Source organism: Gambusia affinis, linkage group LG22, assembly GCF_019740435.1.
Source record: "Gambusia affinis linkage group LG22, SWU_Gaff_1.0, whole genome shotgun sequence".
NCBI lineage: Eukaryota > Metazoa > Chordata > Actinopteri > Cyprinodontiformes > Poeciliidae > Gambusia > Gambusia affinis.
Window position 1 is genome coordinate 12,859,700 of NC_057889.1, and position 23,978 is coordinate 12,883,677.

Sequence of the window (23,978 nt, forward strand, 5' to 3'; positions counted from 1 at the left end):
AAAATCAGTATTGTATTTATCCAACAGTGGGAATTTGAGAGTTGAAATTCAGCTACATAAATTATATGCTTTTATTTTGAAGTGTTTACAAGTCGGGGCATAATTAAACTTTAGTTACATATGTGTGAGAGTGTGTGAGATTCAGGGAACCATTTACATGTGCTGTTTCCTTTTCCTGCACATAGGTGCAGAAAGATGCTAATCTCTTTTCCCTGAAGCCAGTGATTAACTTATGCTAATAACTGTTGATGCATTGCTGTGACTGTGACACCAACGGCTTCCTGACATCTCTTCTAGCTCTCCGCTTTGCTAAAACAAACCAATGTCTTTTAATTGTGAAAATAAAAGATTAGTGTAAAGGTTCACCGATTTCTTTAATTGCCTAATTAACCACAAACAAATTAGTCTTTGGTCCTGTGATGCATTGTGCAAGGTCGCAGCTGAGAGATGCACATTTTATTTGCTCTTGCAAAAACACCGCTGTTGTTGCTCACCGTTAATGAGGTCTCTCCTCTCATATTAGCCCATTTTTAACTAGGAGATGATTATCTGTTCTCGCCCGTTCTGCCTCCATGTGTAATGTGATGTGCTGGAATGGGGCAGGAATGATTGAGGATTGATGGTAGGATCTCAGTGTGTAATTACTATCCTGATTAATGGATGCCCTCGCTGTGCACACACACACTCACAGGCCTCCTACGGTATCAGTCAGTGGAGAATTGGCATGCAGGCCATTTTCCTGTAAAGACAGTCAGGAGTTTAAATCTCTAAACCATGTATTTTATTGTCATCAATTTTGGTGGTAGAGCAGCTTGAGAGCTGGAGTGTTTCTAGTATTGAATGATGCAGTGAGTAATGTCCTTCTTTAGGGCCCCACACAGCTACACTCACCCCCGCTCCACTACACATCACTAAATATGCACATACACACACATACCTGACGGCAACAAAGTTGCTTCTTTGACAGCAGCAGTAACTTTTAACCTTTTATCTTATTGCAAGCATAAGGAACTTAAAGAATTGCTGATCTGATATATATGCAGATTTATAGCTGGCTAATGTTAGAACATTAAATATTGATCTACTTTAATACATATGTAGACATTCTCAGAAACTGATTGTTAAAATGAAGTTTCCTTAAGTTGCACGCAGATTTTAAAGAAGCTCTGTCTCATAGAGAAGACATAGATAGACTGTTACGTCCACTCTATGCTGTAGAGTAGACATAGTTTGCCAGAATAATTCAGAATTTAACCTCAGTTTTATTGATAATTTACATTTAAATGTAAACAACATCATCAGTTAGAAAGAAGAGCAGGACATTTGTAACCTGTAAGACAAAATAGCAATTGTGGAGCCTGTTTTCTTTGCAGGGGAACAACAGAGCCTTGCCTGAGGTGTTATTTTTGCCCTTTGTGATTCTTTGCTTGTGGTTTTTTATTATTAGAAATACAACAATATCAGCATGCAGTAGTTAAAACAAAAGCAGAAGAAGCCTGCAAACAAAAGGAAGAATGTGAGCTGTGATGGCAGCAGGATTTCTTTTTTTTTTCTTTTTAATCCAAAGGAGAGCAGTCTTGAGAGGTTTCTGTTGTAATCATTTGATGTTTACAGGGAAAACTGGTCTTTAACCTGACCTCTCCAAAAATAACTTTAAAATGTTAGCTAAGACTCCTAAAAACTCTCTATAAAAAAGGATTTCATTCTTTGTGAATACAGCTGAGATTTCAGTTTGCAACCCAAGCGCATGGCAGCAAAAAACACGGTGCGGTTTCAATCCCTTGTAAAGGCAAGAAACACCCCTGCAGCAACTGTAATTACATTATAGCCACACACACATACGCGCACGCACACGCACGCAAACACACACACACCCATCACTTTGAGCTTAGCACGTCTGCTGGCTGCCATGGGATGTTAGAGGCGTGTTGCTATGACTACTGAAAGGGGACACACAAGAAGAGGGGGTTAGAGGAGAGGTGAAGAAAAAGAAGGGGTGGGGGCATTTGGGGTTTAGAGGGCGGAGATTGTGGGAGGGGGGGGTTGTAGTCCGAGACAGAAAAAGAAAGAGAGAAGCGCTTGTGGAGTTGCCGGTGTCTTGACAGCAGTGAGCGAGCGAGCAGCTGGGAACAAGCCGAGCTGTCAAGGGAGTATCCGGAAACCTGCAGCTGGTGGGAAGCGTCACTTGGAGTCCGGAATTACGAGACACCTGTGCGCGTGGTAGGTAAGGCTCAGGATGATTCAGGGTCAGCTTAAAGCATTTGTTTTTGCCTGTTTCAGTCAGCGAAAAAGAAAAGGGAAAACAATTTGGCACCACCTAATGTGGTCCATCTGTTTCTGTCACTCCCTATCTGTTTATGCAATGACAAACGATGTACGTGTTTCACATTTTGTTTGCGGTGGAATCTATTAGATAGCTTCGGCATTTATGCAGATACAAACACAGACAATTTTTTATATATTTTTTTTGCCTCAGCGGAGCCAGAGTTGAAATTGAGAGAATATTTCAGATTATTCATTAGGTTTCATGAATACAGCAGAGGTGTTGCAATCTAATACCACTGAAATGCCACTGAAATGAATGGCACTGAGACAAACACTCAAATCTACTGGCAGCACACTTCATTGATTGGTAAATTGTGTGGGTGCTGTGGGTGTTCGTGCTTCACTTTTATTTCCTGTGTTTGTGTAAAACTGTTCTCTGCGTGTGTGTGTTTGTGTGTGCATGGCTTTGTCTGTCTCTTGCAGAGCAGTAATGATATTTATTGCAATCTTTGCAGCTGGAGAGGGGGGAGGGGTGCGGTTGAGTACAAAGCTTTATGTGGCTTTGTTTCTACTATTTCCTATCATTTCTCTTTGCATGTCTATGAAAGCGTGTTTGTGTGTGTGTGCGTGTGTGCGTGTGTGCGTGGAGGTTCAAGTCGCATGTCTAGGTGCCTTTAACAGGCTCTCACTCGCTACTTTCAGTTTATGCTAAGGAACATCTCGCTCTTTCCCAGGTCGGATGAGCACCCTGTCTGCCGGCTTGGAGATGCAAACTTCAACCCTGGAAGCCCAGTTCATAGTGGCACCCCAGGCTAAAGTAACTGGCCGGAAGAGAGGACGGCCTCCTATCCGGAAGCTGGATTTCCAGAGCCACTATGTGGATTCTTTGTCGCCCTTGAAGGTCCCAAAAAAGAGAGGGAGGAAACCCGGCTTTAAGGTAAATTAATTACATCTTTGTTTAAAATTACAGCTGTTTGAATGATCATTTTTCTTTCCTTGAGAGTTAAACAATTACTTCTCAAGCTGTGGGGAAATACCACTGCGGTTATCTGTGTATCTACACAGGATGTAACTATGTAAAGAATCTGTGTTTTTCACAGTGCAAAGGCTGTCCCTCTCAGAGGCTGCACGAGAAATGAGTGAACATTAAGAAACTGTAAAGCAACGTGTGTTTTTTTTTTTTGTAATAAATTAGATTCACTGAGAAAACTATACATTAGTTTTCAGAAAATATGTTGAAGCAAGCTGTTTTACAACTGACAATCCCTGAAATATTGATCTACAAATATCTTGAAATATACTGAAATTATTTCTGAATGCAGCTAGTGAAAGTTCCAGATTCAGACTCTCAGAGCAAAAGAATATGACATAAACAAATGAAAACATTGTCCATTTCTGTCTAAAAGACAGAAATGATAATTTGACAGAAATTACAAAAAAGACAGAAATGATGAAATGATAATATAATTTCATAGCATTGTTCTCAACCACTGGTAGCATTATCTTTATGCTACTTTTTGACTAGAAAACTTAAATTAAGGAATAAATGTTACATACTAGTCCCACCGTCTTTTAACTTTAGGTCGGTCCATCTCTTTTTATCCTGTAAGCCACAATATGATTTGTTTTTGAAAGTTTCTTTGTCATCGTAAAATCTCTTCTGTCAGCTTATTTTATTAAGAGTTTATTATAGAGCTCCATCTTTTCTATTTTCTGGGAATTAGAACACAGTAGAAAGAAACCTGGCACAAAATCATGTCATTTAAATGAAAAGCAGAATATTTTTTACATATTTGAGTTCCTGCAGGCTGTTCTTTCTGTCATCGACCTGCAGCAGTGACATGAAAACACATGCAGACACTAATTAGTCTGTAAAAATAACGCTTCCTTAGACAGAATCTTAGGGAGCATTTTTGTGACTAAATCTACTGATAAACTCTGAATAGGTTAAGTAGCACAGCCAAGATTAGCATGAGAATACAATCAAAGACATTTTTCTGGAAATTGGATTAGTAGTTTTAAACAACAAAAGCAGTAGACATGCCTTAATAGGAGCAAGTATTTGTGAGAATGGAAAGCATTCAATTCCTTTGATGGCATACTTCTTATGACCTAGACTGGTTAAAGACCTGATCACTGGGACAGTGAAACTAAAACAAACATTTTCCTAACAAGCAATCTCATAGTAAGTTACAGAGCTGTGGGTGAGAATGTTTTGCTGTGCTGCATTTCAGTGTAGAAATCCAGCTGGAGACAAGATAGACAAGAGGGCCCAGAAGAAAAAAGTGATGAGAACCGAAACGGTCAACGGTCATCCTCTGTTCAGGGTTTGTTTCCGAGCCGCTGAAAGAATAAGACATGGTCAGAGGCTCGGTAAACCTTCTTCGAGAACTCCTGCCATAAAGCAACGTGCATGGCAACATCAAAAGCAACATTGTTTTAGTGGATTGTGAAGCCAGCAGACAAAGTGCAAAAACTAGATTACATTTTAAAAAAGCAGCTGCTTTATCAATAGAGGCTAGTTTCGAGGTGTTGCTACATTATACCCCAAGTGTTTGTACATTACTATGTGTTCTGTGTAGAAGTAAAGACAGTAGTTTTCATTCATCCAGTCTGCTCTACTTTGTTCTTCAGAGAACCATAGGATCTATAGAAAAGCAGAATTAATTTCCAAACGTGTACGTGTGTCTACCTGTGCAGCTGAAGCCCAGGATGGTGATGTCCTCACTCGCCAACTCTCCTCCCAACAGCACGCCAGAACCTGAGATGGGGTCTCTCCCGCAAGACGCTGCTATCGTCCCCCACTCTGCCACACCGCAGGTCCTAACAGGTACACACACTCTCATATACAAATATAAGCTTTTCAGTATAAACAGGTCTGACCTATTTTTTATTTTTATTTTTTTTACATTTATTACACACTTGGAGCACTCAATACTTTTTCTTTCCTTCATCATTCCCCTGTACGGATAGGAACTCTAATTGGGATTAATGCAGTCATCTTTCACGCAAAAGTCATTTGTCTGCTTTGATCCGTAAAAGCGTGAGTGCCTATCTGTCTGATTACAAATAAATTCAAATGCACTCATGTTTTTGTTTGCATAATTTAATTTAAACACAACCTTCAAACACAAGCATAATTTCTGCTTTTTTATTAAGTCATTTAAAGTAGGTTTGAGTTTTTCTTTTCAGTTATAACTGACAAACAGGAAATTCTAATTTCATAAATCCATCTGTGTTTTTGTGTCCCTTTTTATATATATATATATATAAAAAACCCTATTTGAATATTGCCTTGGGTATATTTGACATTGGAGAGGAAATCACATGTTTTGAGGACTGGCCTTTGGCTCTTCGTGTTTGATGTCAGAGTGTAGACTTCCCGAGAAAAAGCACACATGTGCAAAAAGGCTCATGCATGAATCAGTAAGCTCCCTGTGGTGTCACCCAGATACATATGTAAATCATGTGTGTGGTTAAATAGAGAAGCTTTTCAAAACATGTCATGTACTTTTAATTGGAATTTGTAGAAAACAGGCAATTGGAAATTGTTCACCCTGTAATAAAAAGGATTTTGATATTTTTCCGTTTCATTAAAGTATTTAGCAATTGCCAGTAAATAAAGACGCCAGTTCTGTTCTTTGTGTGTACAGTACAAAAATGAGAAGTGTGCGTGTGGAAGTACATAATCTTCCATATTCATTCTCACAGATCTTATCTCATAATTGATTTTTCTGAATACAATAAAATACGTTTGACCTTTGCTGGAGCACGCTGTTGAGGTAATCTAAAGGCGTCTCTGTGGAGTGTTTCCCGTCTTATAAATCCGCCGTCTGGCAAATCCATAACTGCCTCGTTCGGGCAAAACCAGAAGGCATCTGCATTATCGACAAGCTGAAAATTGGTTGACACAAAGGAAACAAACACAGAGGATTTACTGTCTGTGGCTCTTCCATTTTATATCCACACAAAGAATGGGCTGTGATAGCTGCCCTGAAGATTAACTCTTTATTTTTAAAGAGAAACTGCTGTCTGATGTTGTAGAAAGAAAAGTAAGATAATCATACTTTAGACAGAGACGAAACTCCATATAGAAGTACAATGGCAAAACAATATTGAAATATGTTTGAGATAAAGAAATAGACAGATTTCTGTATAAAAAAGACATAAAATAAATTAATTTGATCATGCATATTCTTACACAGAAGAAATTACGAAAACACGATCTTAGTATCTTTTTTGATTCCCCAGAATTATCACTGTCCCATAAAATTGAATCAAGTTTGATATTTAATTGAAAAAAGAAAAAAACCTCGAAGGAAGACTTCTCTATTCTGATTTTTTATGTCCCTTTGGGAATTCAACCAGTTGCTGTTCAGAATAACGGTCCAGCTCATCAGTCTGTTGAAGGGGTCTTTATTCTTTATTCATTCATTTTTATTATTATATAAACCAAACATGACCATATGTTAAAAATGTCAAAAACAAACAAAAAAACGAGCTTTTTCAATTTCTAGGAGAAAATTAGGACATATACACTGACTCAATAGTAACCTTTGCAAGACTTGAGAATGAGATTTGTTTTGAGATGTGAGCACAGATCAAGGTCAGTAACCCAAATTGGTGATTTGGTTCAATTTATAATTTCTTTGTTTCCCCAATTGACTTATTTACACACAATGAGATTTAAATTAAGTTTCTCCTGTTAAGTTTTCTTCTTCCGTCTTCCAGGTTAGTTCATTTTAAACCAACTAAATGACAACATTACTAAACAAGTAAAATGTTGATTCTATGCAACTTCCTGTTTTCCCGTTTTCCTTCTCTCAGCAGACACACCCCTGCCTGATGATTTCATATGTGACCCGCCTGCAGACAAGCGCTACACCATAGACCTGAGTGACTCTGCGTTCAACATAATGGCGTTGCAGTACCAAACCAAGCCTTCTTATATTTACCGTAGCAACAGCTGCTCCACTCCAATAGGTTTATGCAGACAGGTTTCCAGTCCGGCGACTTTTCAGGATGGAAATAGAACCGGTGAGACAACTTAGGCTGTTATTGGGTTTTTAAAAACTCACTGTGAGGTTTTTTTTTTTACTCTTTGAGTGTTGTTCTGAAGAGATAAAAAATAATTATTGTTTTACTTATTCTTTCAGCTGTACATGTCATTTGATAAAAGATAAAGGGGAGAATAGTGATTTTTACCCCCCTTTATTCACTCGCAATTGTGAAGCTTATCTTGATTAAGTCATCATACATGTTTTATTAATTGCCTAGAAATATTTTTAAACAATTTAAGCATTTGTGCATAATTTTTAAAGTCTGTATTTGTATTTCTTATTTTGAATTTTCTGGCAGTGTTTCTCTGTATTTCAAAAGTGTGCGTGTGTAAGTCCAAAACAGAAATCCAAAACAGAACCAACTCTCACTTGTACATGTGAAATAGCTTTTACCTTTCTTTATTCCTCTATTTAAACGTGTGACACATTGCATGTCTCTTTCACTTCTGTCTAGCTCTTCAAGTGTATTAAATCACAGTTCAACTTCCTTCCTGTCACTTGCAGCCAAAGCTGCTTCCTTTGTTCAAAATATGCTTCATTTTAGACTTCCTTATTAATGTTGAAGAGTATTTAAAAGAAAATCCAAGCAATTTTAAGACTCACATTTGCCTAGAATGTACTTTGTTTATCCTCCAAAAAAATATTGGTGTTTTTAGTGTTGTCATTAGGCCCATCATCTTTGCTTTTTTTGTGTCCTCCATGTTAAACAGCCCTCACTCCCTTGCCAGACACTGGAGAGGGCAAGCGTCTTTCTGGGAAAGACCCGTCCAACTGGGGTGTAGAGGATGTAGTGTGGTTCATCAAAGAAGCTGACCCGCAAGCCCTGGCACCCCATGCTGAGGCTTTCAGGAAACATGTGAGTTCAGACCTTTAGTTTTAGGTTTTCCAGTATAGTAATAGGGAGTTTTTAACGAAGAAACCTCCATATATGTTTCATAAACTGTCAGATAGATGATTACTTTTAATCAGCAATCACAAAAGTTCAGTTTATCCATTACCTGATTATTTCTTATTAAAGGAATAGTTCAGGATTTTTGATGTGACCTTTTGTTATAAAGTAATAGACAGTTAATATAATAGCGTCAAAAAATAATGCTTCTAGCATCTTAGTTTAGTTAAGACCAAACAAGATTTACTGTTTCAAAATGACATAAAACTCCCAAAGATCATAATGGTTTTTGGCTATACTACTTAATGAACCATTAAACTGTTTTGAGGGCAGCTTCTGGTTTTTTACACAGGACTCAATAATTATTTACACAGGAAATGGAGGCAGGAGGTGGTGTGTCACTAAGAATCTTTCAGTGTAAAAAGTACAGACAGTGAAAACATGTCAAACGTTTACAATCCGACATAAAAGTAAAATTGTGTTAAAAGCAATTTAACACAATTTTCAGCTAACCCCTTTAGATGTTCTGTTCTCAGTGCTTCAAACAGGAAAACCATCTTTGGCAAAAAGTGTCCTACATCCATTTCCTGTGCAAAAAAAAAACGAAGGCCATTTCAAATGTACCAACTGTTTAAAAGTTCACAAAATAGCTTTGCCATAAACCATAGATCGTAGGGTTTTAAGATGGTAGAAATCCTCTTTGGTTTTGGTCTCTTTCAGCCTAGCTGTTAGCTTCAGCCTATAGATCCAGTAAATCTGGAACATAATTATCTTCTTAAGATGAGATGTTAACTGTGGGTTACCTTTTAACAAGACCTTACTTCAGAATTTATGAACCATCTCTTTAAAGTGTTAAAGAAGCCCTGATTTAAATCTGACTGGTATGGTTTGTGTTTCAGGAAATAGATGGAGACGCACTCTTATTGCTGAAAAGTGAGATGATGATGAAGTACCTGGGACTTAAACTGGGTCCTGCACTCAAACTCTGTTACCACATCGACAGGCTCAGACAGAATCGCCAGTAATTTCCTGTAAGAGAACTGAAGGCTGAAAAAAACATCACCTCAATATCCTGAATATGAGGTGAAATTGAAACCGTGGTGCTTTCACTGCATCTGAACCACTTTTTGTTGACTGAACATTTTATATGTACTTACTGGGACTATTTGCAACTTTGTTTACTTACCGGCAATACTTGAGTGGATTTAAACAGCAAATAGTTTTGCTACATGCAAATGTCAGCTAACATTAACTATAAGCAGCATTAATTTAAGCGAACCATAATCACAATCATAGAGTGCTCCACTAAAGGTCTACAAAGAAAAAACTTATCACCGTGTTTTACCTCATTACCATTTTTAAACTCAACAGTATTGCTCAGTTTTTTGGCTGCTTGTTTTAATACATTTTCTTTCAAATATTTTTTTTTTTTCCCCAAGGTTGGAATTGTACAAAGATATTTTTAAATTTTTGATTCTGAAATTTTCTGGCAGGGAACAGCTGCTGGTGTATTATCCAGGTTTTCCTGTTGTCTGACAAGTTCACTAACAAGTGATGAAAGACAAAGAAAATGATCTGTGAACATTTTATCTCCACAAACTACTGTATAGCACAATGGATCAGTGGTACTGTATTTCTCAAATAAGAACTCCCTTTAAAATTTGAAAAAAAAAAAAAAAGCTCATGTAACTTGGTGCTGCCACTACATCTACATTCAACATACTAAATCATATCTTGTGTTAATGCCTAATTGTAACCTAATAGCTTGCCATTTTTGTTACACGGTACCTCATTTCATGCCATTCTGAGCATAAATGCCTCCGCTGAAGGAGTAATTGGTCATAAAATTTAAAAAGAGGCTAAGTAGCATTGAGAGTTTTCTCCTGTGATGCTGTATGACAAACTTCTGGTTAAACTTAATCTTATGCTGTGGAAGACAAACTTGTGAAATATGTGTTAAACTTAAAGTTAACTTTTGATTAAACTTGTTTTTTTTATCTTGCTATATGGTTTTAGTTATTTGTATTTTGATAAGGTACAGAATGGGTAATTATGACTTCTCAATGTTTTTATTGTCCATTTTCCAAACAAACCCTATCAAGCTTACTACCTGTTGTAAAACAGAGGTCCTGGGTTCTGGGGTGGTGGATTGAAGAGTGATTTGAACTTTCCAGTGGTTGTAGTTTTATTTTATAACCTAATCCTGCCTAAAAACTCTCCATAGCTTTATCTCTGACCTTTCTGGTGAGTTGCTTGGTCTTCATAATGCTGCTTGTTCACTATTGTTCTCTACCAGAACTCTGTTCTTATTGGAACATACCTAGAACTAAGTCCACACAGGTGAACTTCATTAACTAAGTAGGTGAGGTCATGAAAGGAATCGGGTTCACCAGATTGTATTTAAGGGCATAACAGTAAATAGAGGCTGAATTAAAAAAGGCTATGACATATAGTTTTATTTGTAAAAAGAAAAAGAAAAAAAAGTGAAAACGACTTTCTTTCTCTTTCTCTGACTATTTCTGATCATTACATAAAATGTCAATAAAATTCATTGAAGTTTATAGTTGTGACAAAATTGTTAAGTGCTCAGATTCAATTAAAAATTTTTATAAAATAGCAGTTTAACTAATAACTTACAATTCCAATTACTAGTATAAAATATTTTTTACCCCCAATTTTGTCAGTAACTTTTGAATAAAACCAAAAACAAGAGCTGTAAAATAGCTTTTATTTTGAAAAGAAACTTACGCTGTGTTGTGTAAAGTGTCGTTATTTCCGGTATCCTGAGCGCAGTTAGCTACCAGAGGTGAACATGGGAGACGTGTCAGAGAGGACTTTGCAGGTTGCCGTGGTAATTTCTTTTGCCGTGGGCTTCTTGACGGGCTGGCAGGCCAACAGAATGAGGAGGAGGTTCCTGGACTGGAGGAAGAAGCGGCTGCAGGATAAACTGTCGGAGACGCAGAAAAAGCTGGACTTGGCTTAAATGGTAATATGACGTCAGAGTTCAGTTTATGTCTTAGATCTATGAGAATTACCAATTACAAGCATACATTAGTGAAGCATTTGCCCCATTTAATTACATATTTTGTCTTATTTTGCAGGTCGCCTGTGTGCTCTGTGAAGCTGGTTCATCTCGGTTGTCCTTCATTTTTGGTCTTTCCACACCCTGCACAACAAGTTTGATCATGCTACCTGCCAAGCTCTCTTGAAGACTTCTATCAAAAGAAACATATCATGTGGACATGTAATATATAGAAGTTTGTCATTTGTCTTTATAGCAGAGAGACTTTTTCATATAATGCAAATAAATTATTATATTTTTCTTTGATTTCCGTTACTTTTTGAAAGATAGTATTTCACGATGTTACGCACAGGGATGTGTGACTAATGGTTAAATATTTCCTGATTTACCTCTTACTGAAAGGTGTGGTTTGTAAGATTTTAACAGTAATTAGTCACCGTGAAAAACCGAATAATACTTGTTTCTGGTGTGATTATGCCATCTGCTGGTTAGTTAAAGACATTACAGCCAATACCGATTTATCATCTATCCATCAATATATCTGGTGTCAGAGCAAAATGAAAGAGACTAACAATGACAAAAACTTAGCCATACATTGGTAAAATCTGAGGTCAGCAGATGCTGAAGAGCAAAGTGTAAAGAGGCTGGCCACCTTTTTGCTGAATCAATAGGTATGACCTACCTATATTTATAGAAGAATAATTATAAACATTAACTATTCAAGGCAGTAAGGGTTTTCCAGTTAACTCATTGTTGGTGTTCATAAGCTGTGAGAAGAAAACTGGAATATCTATGGAAAACCTAGGGAAATCTATATCTCCAGAGAGAAAGATTAATGCAGATGTTGAAGGGACCGAATGTCTACTATGCAACTCAGCAAAGATCTGCTCTTAAACTTCCTGGGAAAATAAAATATTTCACGTTGCAGGGAGACCTTGCTCTTCTTCCTACATAATTTATGAGAATAAAACATCAAAACAATTTCGTATGTGCAATGCAGTGAAAATTCTGCAGTATTTTAAGGACAACACACTTTTAGCACATTAGAAACAGCATATACATGACTAATATTTTGTCAAAATTTCTCTGCAATTTCTTGTTGGTTGTTACTTTTTCATTACTTCTGATTGACACAGATGGTATACATCTCTGTCGGTTGCGTGGTAGGAAAAAGCCCAATAATATAAAAGCAGTCCAGTTGCAGCTCAGGAGAAAGCTGCAGGCTGCTCTTTGCAACTGCTTTGCTACTAACACCATCTCAAGCCCCATTTGGGTCAATACCTGACACTGTCTTCAATTAAACATCAGTTAAATTTAAAGTGATGTACACAGATAAAAGGTTATATTATTTACTTCAAATGTCAAAGTACAGACCAAGGGAAATGAGTGAACAACTTAAATACAATGTAAAAATAATTTCAGTATTTTCAAAAGCCATGATTCAAATTACAGAAAAGTCATTTGATGTTCTGGTTCACATTTACCCTTATGTCCTTACCACTTATCCTTAGAAAAACATTTAAAAGGCCCGGGGAGTTGTTTACCCACTCTTGTTTTAAAGCATATAAGTAATTCTCTCTGTTCTGAAGAAAGTAGGATTTTTTATTTTATTTTTTAATGAGCAGCCACAGGGCAGTGGTTGTTGAACTGGTGAGCCTGATTCAAATTCTCTACTGTTATGTTAATCACTCCGAGTCTGACTGTAGGGGGAGCTGGTGCTCTTTAACAATCTATGCTTAAGATTTGCCTGCAGCATTCCAAGCTTTGACTCTGAAATTAGATCTTTTGAGCAGATCTCTCTTTTTCATCATCACCAGATGAGCAGCCCTATTACTATGTCTCAACAAGCTTTTGACACAACCTTAAAATGTCCTTTTTTTCCCCCTGTTGTACTACATTAGCAACTTGAGTTGCAAGTGAAGAGGGGTTATCAGTAGAGGAGATGGAGCTTAACTCCTCCAAGAAGTGCATATATTTTCCATGATGCCCCGTATTTTCAGGGAATAAAAGTGGCATAAAAAATATTTTTTTTTTTAGGAGATTTTAGGAGATGATCCAGCACATCCTATTAAGGTAGAAAAAATTGCAAATTTCTAGGGATGACTTTTAATTAACTCAGTTGGTTTAATTAAAGCCTAACACTTAGATGCGGTATGGGGTATATTCTGCATAATGTGAATATGTCACATAAAATTGTATGAAAACGTTGAATACAGCTGGTAGGACTGTTCCCCTGTGAACTCTTTTGGGCATTTTCAGCATAGAAAACTTGCATTGTCCTGAGAGTTGCCTGCTGCAAAAATAAATAAATAAATAAATAAATAAATAAATAAATAAATAAATAAATAAATAAATAAATAAATAAATCTTGTTGAAAAAGGGCTATTGCAAAAAGAAAACTAAAAAAAATACTTTTGCCTGCAAGCTGCCTTGCATCCATACTTACTATTATATATGGGGTAAAACTAACACTGGATATCACAATGGACACGTGGTCCAGATTTAAATCTAATTGGGAATATATACTGAAAATTGAAAACTGATGTTTGCAGACACTCTTTTTCCAGTTTGACTACGATTGAGTTGTTTTAGAAAGAATAATGAACAGATGGCCTGATATCAAGATTTTGCTAAGCTCGTGGAGACATACCCCCAAACTAATTTCTGCTACTCTCGTGTAAACATGAGGAATCACAAGCTCAGGATTATAAAATCAATATAATTTATGTAAAAAAAATAAATAAATAATCCAATGACATACATTTCATCTGTTGATATGGATGTATACAAATGTATAATTTTTGTCATTACACAAAAAGTGAATTACCAGAGTTTTGAAAAGTAAAACTGAAATGATTGGCAGCAACTCAGCAGGACTGAGAAAGTGTGGCCATGTGTGCCCCTAGAGTGGAGAAATGTGAAACTATTTTTTTTTTTTGTCTTGGATTCTAGACAGAGTTTTATTGTCCCTCAGTGTCTAACGCTGCTACTAAATTGTGATGAATAGCTTTCTGGAGTGCAGTGCGAGCACATGCATGTGTGTCGACGCCAACTGTCTCTTCCTTGTTTATTTTGAGACAAGCTGTGCATTATTGTGTGCAACAGGCAGTGCTGGTGCGTGGGGCTCAGATGCATTTTCAAAGCAAGACGAGGCGGCTTAGTGACTCGAGGAGATAATGCGCAGCAGTAAGGGTTCACATTGACTGCTGTGATTGATCTGATTTTCCTAATTGGCACAAAGACCTTAGAGCGTGTGTCCTTCGTCTATATTGAGTGTGCTCAGGGAGTGTCATGTTTAATAAGCTCCTTGATTGGCTTTCTGGTTGTGTGATTGTGCCCTCTGGCCATCGGGGGAGTGGAAGGGAGCAGAGGAGAGTGGAGCAGAGGAGACAAGAGAGTAGAAAAGAAGATTTTTACAATCCAAATGTCAAAGGAAGCAGCTAAATAATGAAAGGCTTCTGCTGTGGTAGTAATAAATAGGTGTTATATGAGCTGGAAGGAGGTGGAGAGAAAAAGATTGTAATGTGATGACGTTTACCAGTCTCGTTGTGCTACTGCTTCTGAAATAATGGATAGTAGTGAAGATTTTTAAGCAGTTAATACACACACTCATGCACACACGCATGCCTGTAAACAATTTGGAAAGCCTAGATGAGAATTTTATGGCTTTGTAAACCTCTTTGTGAGGAATGCTTTGCGCTGATTGCATTCAGAAAGGAGGCAGGTTCTGTGTCTCAGAGATGAACGTGTTTCTGTGTGAATTGTGTGTATCAGCTTAAGAACAACAGCATAACCCTTGTGAAGAGTCCTGCTGAACATTATAAGAGAGTGGTATTAACCACAGTGAAACAAGTCCTGCACATACAGCTGCTTGGTTCAGTTCGCCTTAGGATGACTCTGCATTAGGAGGAAAAAAGAGGATGCTTCACGCCTAAGAACAGCATCAGAACAATGAAGTATGTGTATAGCAGTATCTTGTGAGAATGCACTGTTGCAGAAGACGTTGGTGTACTTCACAAAAATATGTCATCATCACGAAAGACCATTATGTGGACATATTGTAGTGACATCTCAAGACATCTGCCAGGAAGTTGGGCACAAATGGGCCTTCCAAATGGGCAAAGAGCACAATCATACCGAGAAATTACCCTCATATAAAATTTGTGGTTAGAGCTGATAAAAATGTGTGTGAACAAGATGGACTGCAAACCTGACTCAGTTACATCGGTTCTGTCAGGAGGAGTGGACCAGGGTTACAGAAAAAAAGCTTCTGAAAGAATATCCATCAGGGTTCTCAAACTCCAGTCCTCGAGGGCCACAGTCCTGCAGTTTTTAGATGTGCCACAGGTACAAAACGCTGGAAGGAAATGGCTTAATTACCTCCACATTGTGTAGACCAGTTCTCCAGAGCCTTAATTATTCTATTCAGGTGTGGTGCAGCAGAGGCACATCTAAAAGTTGCAGGACTGCGGCCCTCAAGGACTGGAGTTTGAGATCCCTGTTCTGTCAAATATTAAGGATATGTACACTTACTATTTTGAAGACAGCTTATCATATTCTCTCTCATCACTCGGATGTTTTGGAAATAGAAATAGTTCAGATAATCTTATCTGTTCTTAACAGGAATAATTTATTCAAAGTAAATATTAGTGTTGAAACAAATGTTATGTGTAAATATCTTGTTCCATCTGTAAATATCAGTGTTTTCACATGTGCCAATAACTACAGGGCTACATCTCTGATAAAAATGCCAATTGCAATATGCTACCAAGATTTGCACTTAAATTGTGGTATTATTTTTGTCTCTATTATTTTGATCTAGGGTTGTTTGGAAGCACCGTTTCCAGAAAGCTTTTATGTAAACACAAAGTTACAACTCCTTTGACCTGTATGACTGTCAAAGATGAGATATTCTATTAACAAAATGCAATTTCTACAAATTGTTATTTTAGACCAGGGGTGTCAAAGTCAAATGGACGGAGGGCCAAATAAAAAATTTAGCTACAAGCCGAGGGCCGGACTGATCGAATGTTCATTGAAATTTTTTTAAATGACGCATATAGTCTAGTGAACCTAATTGAACCTACTGAAAACCTAACAAATATATTCCAATATGATCAGATAAATAAAGCAATATTTTCTTATGGCTCTGTCAGTAATCTTTAATTTTCAACAGACACAACTGAAATATTTTTAAAATATTATTGGATTGAAATACAATAAAATAAAGTGCAAAAATCTATTAATCAAAAACAACACTTTCATCAAGGAGAAGTAACATGCAGTGAAAACAAATATTAAACTTTAACTTTTAAACTTGAACTGAGTAAAAACTCTAAATATGTGATTGCACAGTAATGTTCACTTGTTTGAGGTTGAGGGTGATACTTGGTGGTGTCCCATCTTTTCCACAAGTTCATCAATGTTCGGGGTAAGGCTCTGAGCTGAGGAAATCCCCAGTTCTCAGTGTCCACCTTCCTTTTTGCCATTTTTGATGGGTATCTGAAAGTTAATTTTACAGTTATGGTGACACTGCTGTGCTAATAACCCTTCTAGACCGGACGCGTCGCCGGCGACACGTCTACATTTGCAGTACCGTAATTCCGCCACACGTAGCGCTAAGTGGAAAAATTCCAACGGTTTCTGAAAGGGGAGACGTTGCACTTTCCAGCAAGTATCGGGTTAATACGGTAACTTCGCAGCTGCAGCTGCAGAGTGTAATTAATCCGGGGCACTCGTTTAATAGACGGTATATTTCGGCAATAACTTGGTGGATATTGAAAGTTCCGGTTGTTATGAATACATGGGGAAGTACATCATCTCACAGAACATTTAAAAAACTACTTACAGTTCAAATAAGGAAGATATTTTTTTCCAGACGGGGTGCCAGCTTGCTGCGGTCTGCGGGCCGGTTCTAATAATAAATCAAGATCATCCCAGGGGCCGTAAAAAATCTTCTCACGGGCCGGATGTGGCCCGCTGGCCTTGACTCTGACATATGTGTTTTAGACAATGACCACCAACATTATAGATATCTCTAATAAATTGGCACCCGCTCTTATTCTTTTGTCTTATTATCTAACCTGGCAACACAAAACATGTTCCTAATATTGATTATGCCCAAAAGCCAAAGAAAGAGAAAAAAGCAGAAATAGGCAAAGACTCTAATAACAATGATAATTACCCCCATAGAAATCACTGTTTTTGCAACCCTCAGACAACTGCTTTGACTGCTGGATCTTTTGCAGTACCAGGTCTATTGATATTACTCATAAACCTAAATCTGGCTGTGGGTGGGAGTCCATCTGAGGTTTTGTCTTGCAGGTGGAGGTCTGAGTGAACTCTGCATTCTGAATAAGCTTGTGTTTATGCAAATCCGGTGATGTTGCGTCAATGTTCTACTTCTAAAATTTACATATCCTTCCTTGCTGAGAACAGTAAGTAAGAAACAGGCTGAACACGAGGCCTAGTTTTTTGATTGACTGTGATCTAACTCTCCTACCATCCATACTAAATGATATAAATATGATGTGTCCCATCACAGGGTGGAGAAATGGTGTTTTAACATGTAGAAACAGTGTCATACTAAATTATCCCCAATGTGAAACTACTGATTAATTCACACCCATCTCATTCCACTTTAACTCTGGTCTCTGCGTTCCATTCAACCTGCTGCATTCTCTAATTTAATGCGAAGTGTGGTCATGATAGAGAAACAATTATGATCCACCCGGCTTACCTTCAGAGAGTGTCTAAATCGAAGCTCATGCTCTGGGTAAATGCACCAAAATAAATGACAACCATGGCATAAAGCTGTTTGAAGTAAAGGAGGCTGTAAACTGAGGTTATCCTCTCTTATCTTTACATTTTTCATTTTTAGACACTTTCAAAGGAGCATTCATTGTTAAACCCTTCCCTCTGTCATGCTTTAACTGGTTCTTGAAGATCCACTAAAAAAAAGCTCCAACACATGGTGTTCCTAAATTGTAATATAACAAAAATGATCACCAGAAAACACAGACATTGGTTCTTTACTTTCTCTACCATTGGGTCTACTCAAGACCAAGTCAGCTAAATAATCCATTATGTTTTATAATTCGTAGTTATCAACTTCTAGGTAGATATTTAAAATACTGAACAGGAAGACCATTTAAATGAGTTGTTTTCCCAGCATGGAATTTGCTTTTAAACACAGTATAGATTTTTGAAATAGTTGCGGTTTGCATAATTCTAGTTACCTGTTTTAGTCTTTATAAAATAAATTTTTATGTGTGTTAGACATCATTGCTTTATTTGTAGTGGTGGTCTTGAAACATTTTGTTTTCCAATGATTTCTAATAATCTTTTCTTCTCTGAAAGGTTTGAAGGGAATGTACTTGAACCATTCATCATTTTGTATGCTGCTGTATTTTTACCGTACATAACTGATACCAAAATCTCACTAAAGTTTGAGAGCCGTGGTTCTAACTCAAAGGTGGAGATAGGCGCCAGCACCCATCCAGACACCAGTGGGATAATGGTGTAAGAAAATGGATGGATGGATGAAAGAATAGGTTCTAACTCTTTCATCTGAGGGTGACAGTGTAAAGCCTGGGGATAATTGGGTCACAAACACACATAGGAACTGGTTTTAGAATGGATAAAACGCACTGCAGTTACTCAGCCCTAGCCTCAACTGCATTTATGGTCGATGCTTAAAAGCCAAGTCTGTGCCTGGAAACCAATTGAAGACCCTCTGAGTTCTGAGAAAAGCAAGGGTCAAATATCCAGCCAGAATCTCGCCAGACCTTACCCATAACTATATTTTTCTGTTATTTTCAAAGAGACATTCCCCACACATTTTGGAGTTGTGTGTATATTTTTAAACACTATGTAAAATTTGGATTTTCTGTTGTTTATTGTATAATTATTTTATACAATAAACAGATAAAATGTGTATTTAATGCCAACTTTAATAAGACAATCAAGATGAAAGCATGAAAGCTGACCATGGACATTATAGCCTGAAACCATTTTACTATAGATGCAAATACCACTAAATCATATGTTCTGCAAAGCAGACCTGGAAATTCAGGACACACTCTGCAAAGCTCACTCTATAAAGACAGTGTTAGAATATTCCTGTGAGCATAGCAAAAGCCAAACCAGTTTAATAATGGAAAAGTGTCTGAGGCCCAGAATCAGACAGGCAGATACACCTTGGGCTGCGGATGTGTAGCGCTGAACTGAATGAGGTAATTATGCACAAACCACTTTGAAGACCCAGTTGAAAATATCTGAGATTCCTTTCTACATTGCTCCAAAAATGATTTGACAGAGGCCAAAGAAAGCAAAGCAAAGTTTAAAAAACAAACTAAGGGAAGATAAGCAGAAGGGAGCAGTATGTACCTTGCTATATGTGTGAATGTTTCTGCAGAGCTGCTCGCAGTGTAAGTATCCTCAGTTCACCTCGTGTTTCATTATTTTAGAGTTAAATGACACAGGCCTATTTGTGACTGTACATGCAGATCTGATGCAAGGACAGGTTGACAGCAGCAGACAGTGTCCTTATGTAAGCACAGCTGGACGGAAACAGAAAAAAAAGCATATTGTCCAACTATAGTTTTTTTCCAAAGAACGTAGCAAAACCCAAAGCCCTGACATTTCCCAACGGAGAATCAATCCCATATGCTGTTTTAAATTTTAATAGTGTGTTGCATTGCAGTGTGGTACATTGCACATTTGTTACTCTTATATTAAAAAGTTCAATTCTGACACAGACTGTGACTTTGCTGTAATTCCCCTGGGCCATAAAATTAACCTTTTAATGTGGGAAAGCAAGATTCCAAGTGTGACAGCTTGTGTTTGTGCTTTTTATGATGGAAACGCTTCACAATCACAATGCAAACGCACACACGCACACGCACCTACAGTTCAAGCTAGGATAGGATGCGTACACATACACAAAGTTAGCTCATCTGTGGAAACTGCTTATTCCAGCTGACGGAGTGTATTATCCAGCATTGGAATAATAATGACAGCATTGTAATTCAGACGGATAGAGGAGAAATTAGATTCTGGGGGGTTTTGCATATTGTCAATATTGAGTTCTTCATGAAAGTGAAATGAATTAAGAGATAAAATGGTTTATATGACTAACCTGCTGAAGTTACCCAGAAGTCTCAATTTCTAGTAATTCTGTTTGTTTAAACTAAATTTTAAGTTCAATTGCACTGTGTTTTCAGTAACAACATGCACACTTTCATGCATGTGCTTAGAAATATAGCCTGTAAAACTGAAAAAAAGGTTATTAGATCTACTCTTATTATGTGCAACAGAAATAACAGAACACTTATTACTTTACATAATAGTTAGACATGGAAATCTCACAGCAAAGTCAGTATTTTGTTCTTTTACACACAATCCCTGTCCCTTCAGCTGGTCAGAGTTGAAAGTGAATGGAACGTTCCAGCAGGCCACCGACAGTGAAGAGTCAAAGTGACATTAGGAAGCTTCAGATCCAAGCATCTTTATGTCTGAGAGTAATGCGGTCAAAGCCTAGACATGAATTGAATTGATAATTACTGGCAACGGTTCAAAATGAATGTTGACCATTGCTCTTCGTTCACTCTTCCAACTTAACGGTCTAAAGCAGGGGTCTCAAACTCCAGTCCTCGAGGGCCGCAGTCCTGCCATTTTTAGATGTGCCACAGGTACAAAACACTGGAATGAAATGGCTTAATTACCTCCACCTTGTGTAGACCAGTTCTATAGAGCCTTAATTATTCTATTCAGGTGTGCTGCAGCAGAGGCACATCTAAAAGTTGCAGGACTGCGGCCCTCGAGGCCTGGAGTTTGAGACCCCTGGTCTAAAGTATTTAATGAGGGCCACTTCATTTTTCTGTTTTATTTATTTAAAACATGAAATCATTTCATCAATATCTTTTCATTTTAAGTATATTGACAACTTAACCCCCTAAGTTGTAGCTAATGGCGGATACCTCCAGGTTCAGTAGATATTTGCGGGTTCCGGTCAGACATAATTCATGAAAATTTTAATCCATCTATTCCAGTCTAGCCTGGATTTCTTCATGATTGTGTTTTTTGAGTTGTTTGTTTCTGAATAGCTCAGAAAACCCAGGGTTTTTTCAGCTGTGGAGAATATGAGCAAGCCCTTTTGAAAACATATGTGTATTAAAACATTCATGAAGACTAACCCTACTTGAACACATAAGCATGACTCAGCTTACTTTGACTTCTTTGAGTTATGTGCACAAAATGCTTCCTGTTAAATAACAATATACACCAGAATAGCAAAACAAATGACAAAAACTAATAATTAGTTTTATAGAGGGAAAACTATATTTTATGTGAGGATGATGGATTTTCAGTTGGAGGTAAATCAGCTTGTCTGAGGATCTAATAAATGGAGGTGAGTTAACTTTTATTAACACTCTGCTTGGGATGTTGTCGTCATTTCATAGCTGCAAAATTTGTATTGCATTTACATCAATACTGCTAAAGTAGTGTTGTCACATTATTATCATGGAATTTTTTTGTCATGATTATGTGAACTTGGCAGCATGATTTAGATGAAGATCAAACTATATTTACTAAAGTAAAAGGCGATGCTGTAGAACTATTTACTTACAGCTCTACATCCATACATACCATAGAAAAACAAGCTAGTTACTCAATATAAATACAGCTGTCCTTTATTGTCAGGATGGTTTCATGGCCTAGATAGTTTAATCCCAGAGAGACACTTTTGAGCATAAAGCAACAAAGGTTTGTCCTTCAGTTTATAGGAGCTACATCGAGCCACACTCGTTTCAAGTTCGTTGGGTAAAAAAAATAAAAACCATAAATTTAAAGTTTTCAGGAAATATTAATGCATATCATGAATGTGCTCTTTTGAAAGCGCTCGTGCACAACGCTGATCCATCACTGATGTGCCTCCAGGCAAATAATGAATGTAGTCAAACAGCTAAACTGCTGTGCATGTGTGCAGTGGGAGATGGTGCATGAAGCTCAAAGATGATAGTTTCAGCAGCTCAGGGAGTGATACCTGCTCCTTCTGGGTATAAGAACAGAATTTTGAAGTCTGCTTGATCTACCAAAGGGCAACAGGGGCAGCTACGCAAGGACAAATTTTAAACGTATAAAGAATAACCTATGTTTTGAAAAAATATTTATTTTCGTTTCTATGGGGACTTCTTTCTCTTGAGAATGCAGTACTACCTGCTGTGATAGGTTCCTTGGAAGAGAAATTTATATGATGAATCTATAAAGTTATTATAAGCAGCTTGTCTCTTTTATAATAGGAAGCTTTGTATCTTTGTGTTCTGTGGCACAGAGATGAACTAAAGAGTTAGGCCTCTGCAGTACATGGAATTTTATTTGGTCTACCTAAAAAAATCTGAGTCTTGCGCTGTTCAGTGATTATCTGAAAATCAAAATTGTGCAACTGACATCTACACCTAAACCGAAAGGCCTTTCAGCAGGTCAGTGAGCCCTGAAAATATGGCCAGAGCTGCAGTGTATTAATTTAAATTCAAATTCAAAAATACTTTATTGATCCCAAAGGGAAATTAAGCGCTGTTAAATAAAGCATACTCATGTAACGCAATCAAAGTCCAATTAAGCAAATAAAAAAATAATATGAACCATATATGAAAGAAACAGACTGTACTATAAAATGGGCTGAAAAGTGTATATTACCCCTTTAAATTTTTTCTTCAAATTTGCTCGCATCTCATTCAGCATCAGCTTATACATACTCTCCAAATGCAACCACCTTGCTTTGTCTTTGCACTTTTGTTTACTTAGGTCAGTCATGCATGAATAAAGGGAACATAGTATTAAGGAATCATTTGGTAAATAAATATATTTTCTGGCTTTCTTTTCACAGCAGTTTTTGTAGTTTAATTGGTTTTTCTTCTAAATTTTTAATTGGTCTTTTAAAACCTATTTTTGCTCACATTTTTCTCAGTGAACCTTCAGTTTGTAATGAATAAAAAAACCTCTCTGCTTTGCTTAAGCAACTCTCTAGGTTCTCTTTGAGAAAAAAATAATCAAAAAGGCCAAATAAAGTGCCTACTGGACCATTTTGGATCATCTGTTTTTCTAACTTGCTTAGTCACCTGCTGCGACATTCAAGCTCTTGTAAGAAATAGCAAACAAGAAAGTCTTTTTTCATCATGGCCATTTGGAAAGCCAATGTCTTCTTACCTATATCCTGGGCATAAAGTGATAAAAGGTTGCCCATAATCAAAGTTACACATTTATCCTCAAATGTGTCGGAGCTGCAGTTCAATCAGAAGTCCAATTAGGCTTTCACAGTGCCCAATACTACATCCACCACAACTGTGTAAATGGATGATTGCAGCGCTTTTTGTCTGGATAGGGGGACCATCAAGAAAAAAAAATTGACAACATTTCCTTTTCCACGCAGTAGCAGAAGGCAAGGCTGAAACCCCTTCATTTCAGCCTGATTGTCCTCTTTCATCTTTCCTTACCTTTGATCTTACATTTCTGACTCTACAATTGTGTCCTGCTATGGCACTTACACTTGTACACAAAGAAAGGAGACAGGAAGTGTTAGGCTTTTAGTGAAAAACTGTATACGCATGTACGCGGCGCATCCAGAAAAACACTACGCACGCTGAGAGGAGCGCTATCATCTGTGGAACATCTGCTCGCCATCAAACGAGGCATCAAAGGCTGCTTGTTACTTGGATTGCATTAGCTTCGTGATGTTTTG

General features: G+C 37.4%; 2 protein-coding genes across 2 annotated transcripts; both read left to right on the forward strand.

Annotated features, from left to right (window-relative positions):
- The first annotated feature begins 2,066 nt into the window (after nt 1-2,066).
- Nucleotides 2,067-10,217, forward strand: scml4 (Scm polycomb group protein like 4). The gene is made up of 6 exons (XM_044106946.1): nt 2,067-2,224; nt 3,000-3,202; nt 4,966-5,095; nt 7,093-7,302; nt 8,036-8,181; nt 9,114-10,217. Exons 2-6 carry the CDS (start codon nt 3,005-3,007, stop codon nt 9,237-9,239), a joined length of 810 nt encoding a protein of 269 aa, XP_043962881.1. The 5' UTR covers nt 2,067-2,224; nt 3,000-3,004; the 3' UTR covers nt 9,240-10,217.
- Nucleotides 10,218-10,917: 700 nt separating this feature from the next.
- Nucleotides 10,918-11,542, forward strand: LOC122825512 (mitoregulin-like). Its single transcript, XM_044106947.1, has 2 exons — nt 10,918-11,200; nt 11,316-11,542. The coding sequence occupies exon 1, from the start codon at nt 11,027-11,029 to the stop codon at nt 11,195-11,197; it is 171 nt and encodes a 56-aa protein (XP_043962882.1). The 5' UTR covers nt 10,918-11,026; the 3' UTR covers nt 11,198-11,200; nt 11,316-11,542.
- Nucleotides 11,543-23,978: the final 12,436 nt, after the last annotated feature.

Bases quoted from the DNA above. Each gene is read 5' to 3' on its own strand.
- LOC122825512 (XM_044106947.1), top strand. From the start codon at position 11,027: ATGGGAGACGTGTCAGAGAGGACTTTGCAGGTTGCCGTGGTAATTTCT.
- scml4 (XM_044106946.1), top strand. From the start codon at position 3,005: ATGAGCACCCTGTCTGCCGGCTTGGAGATGCAAACTTCAACCCTGGAA. The intron at 7,303-8,035 runs GTGAGACAACTT...CATGTTAAACAG, and splicing joins TCAGGATGGAAATAGAACCG to CCCTCACTCCCTTGCCAGAC. The intron at 8,182-9,113 runs GTGAGTTCAGAC...TTTGTGTTTCAG, and splicing joins CTGAGGCTTTCAGGAAACAT to GAAATAGATGGAGACGCACT.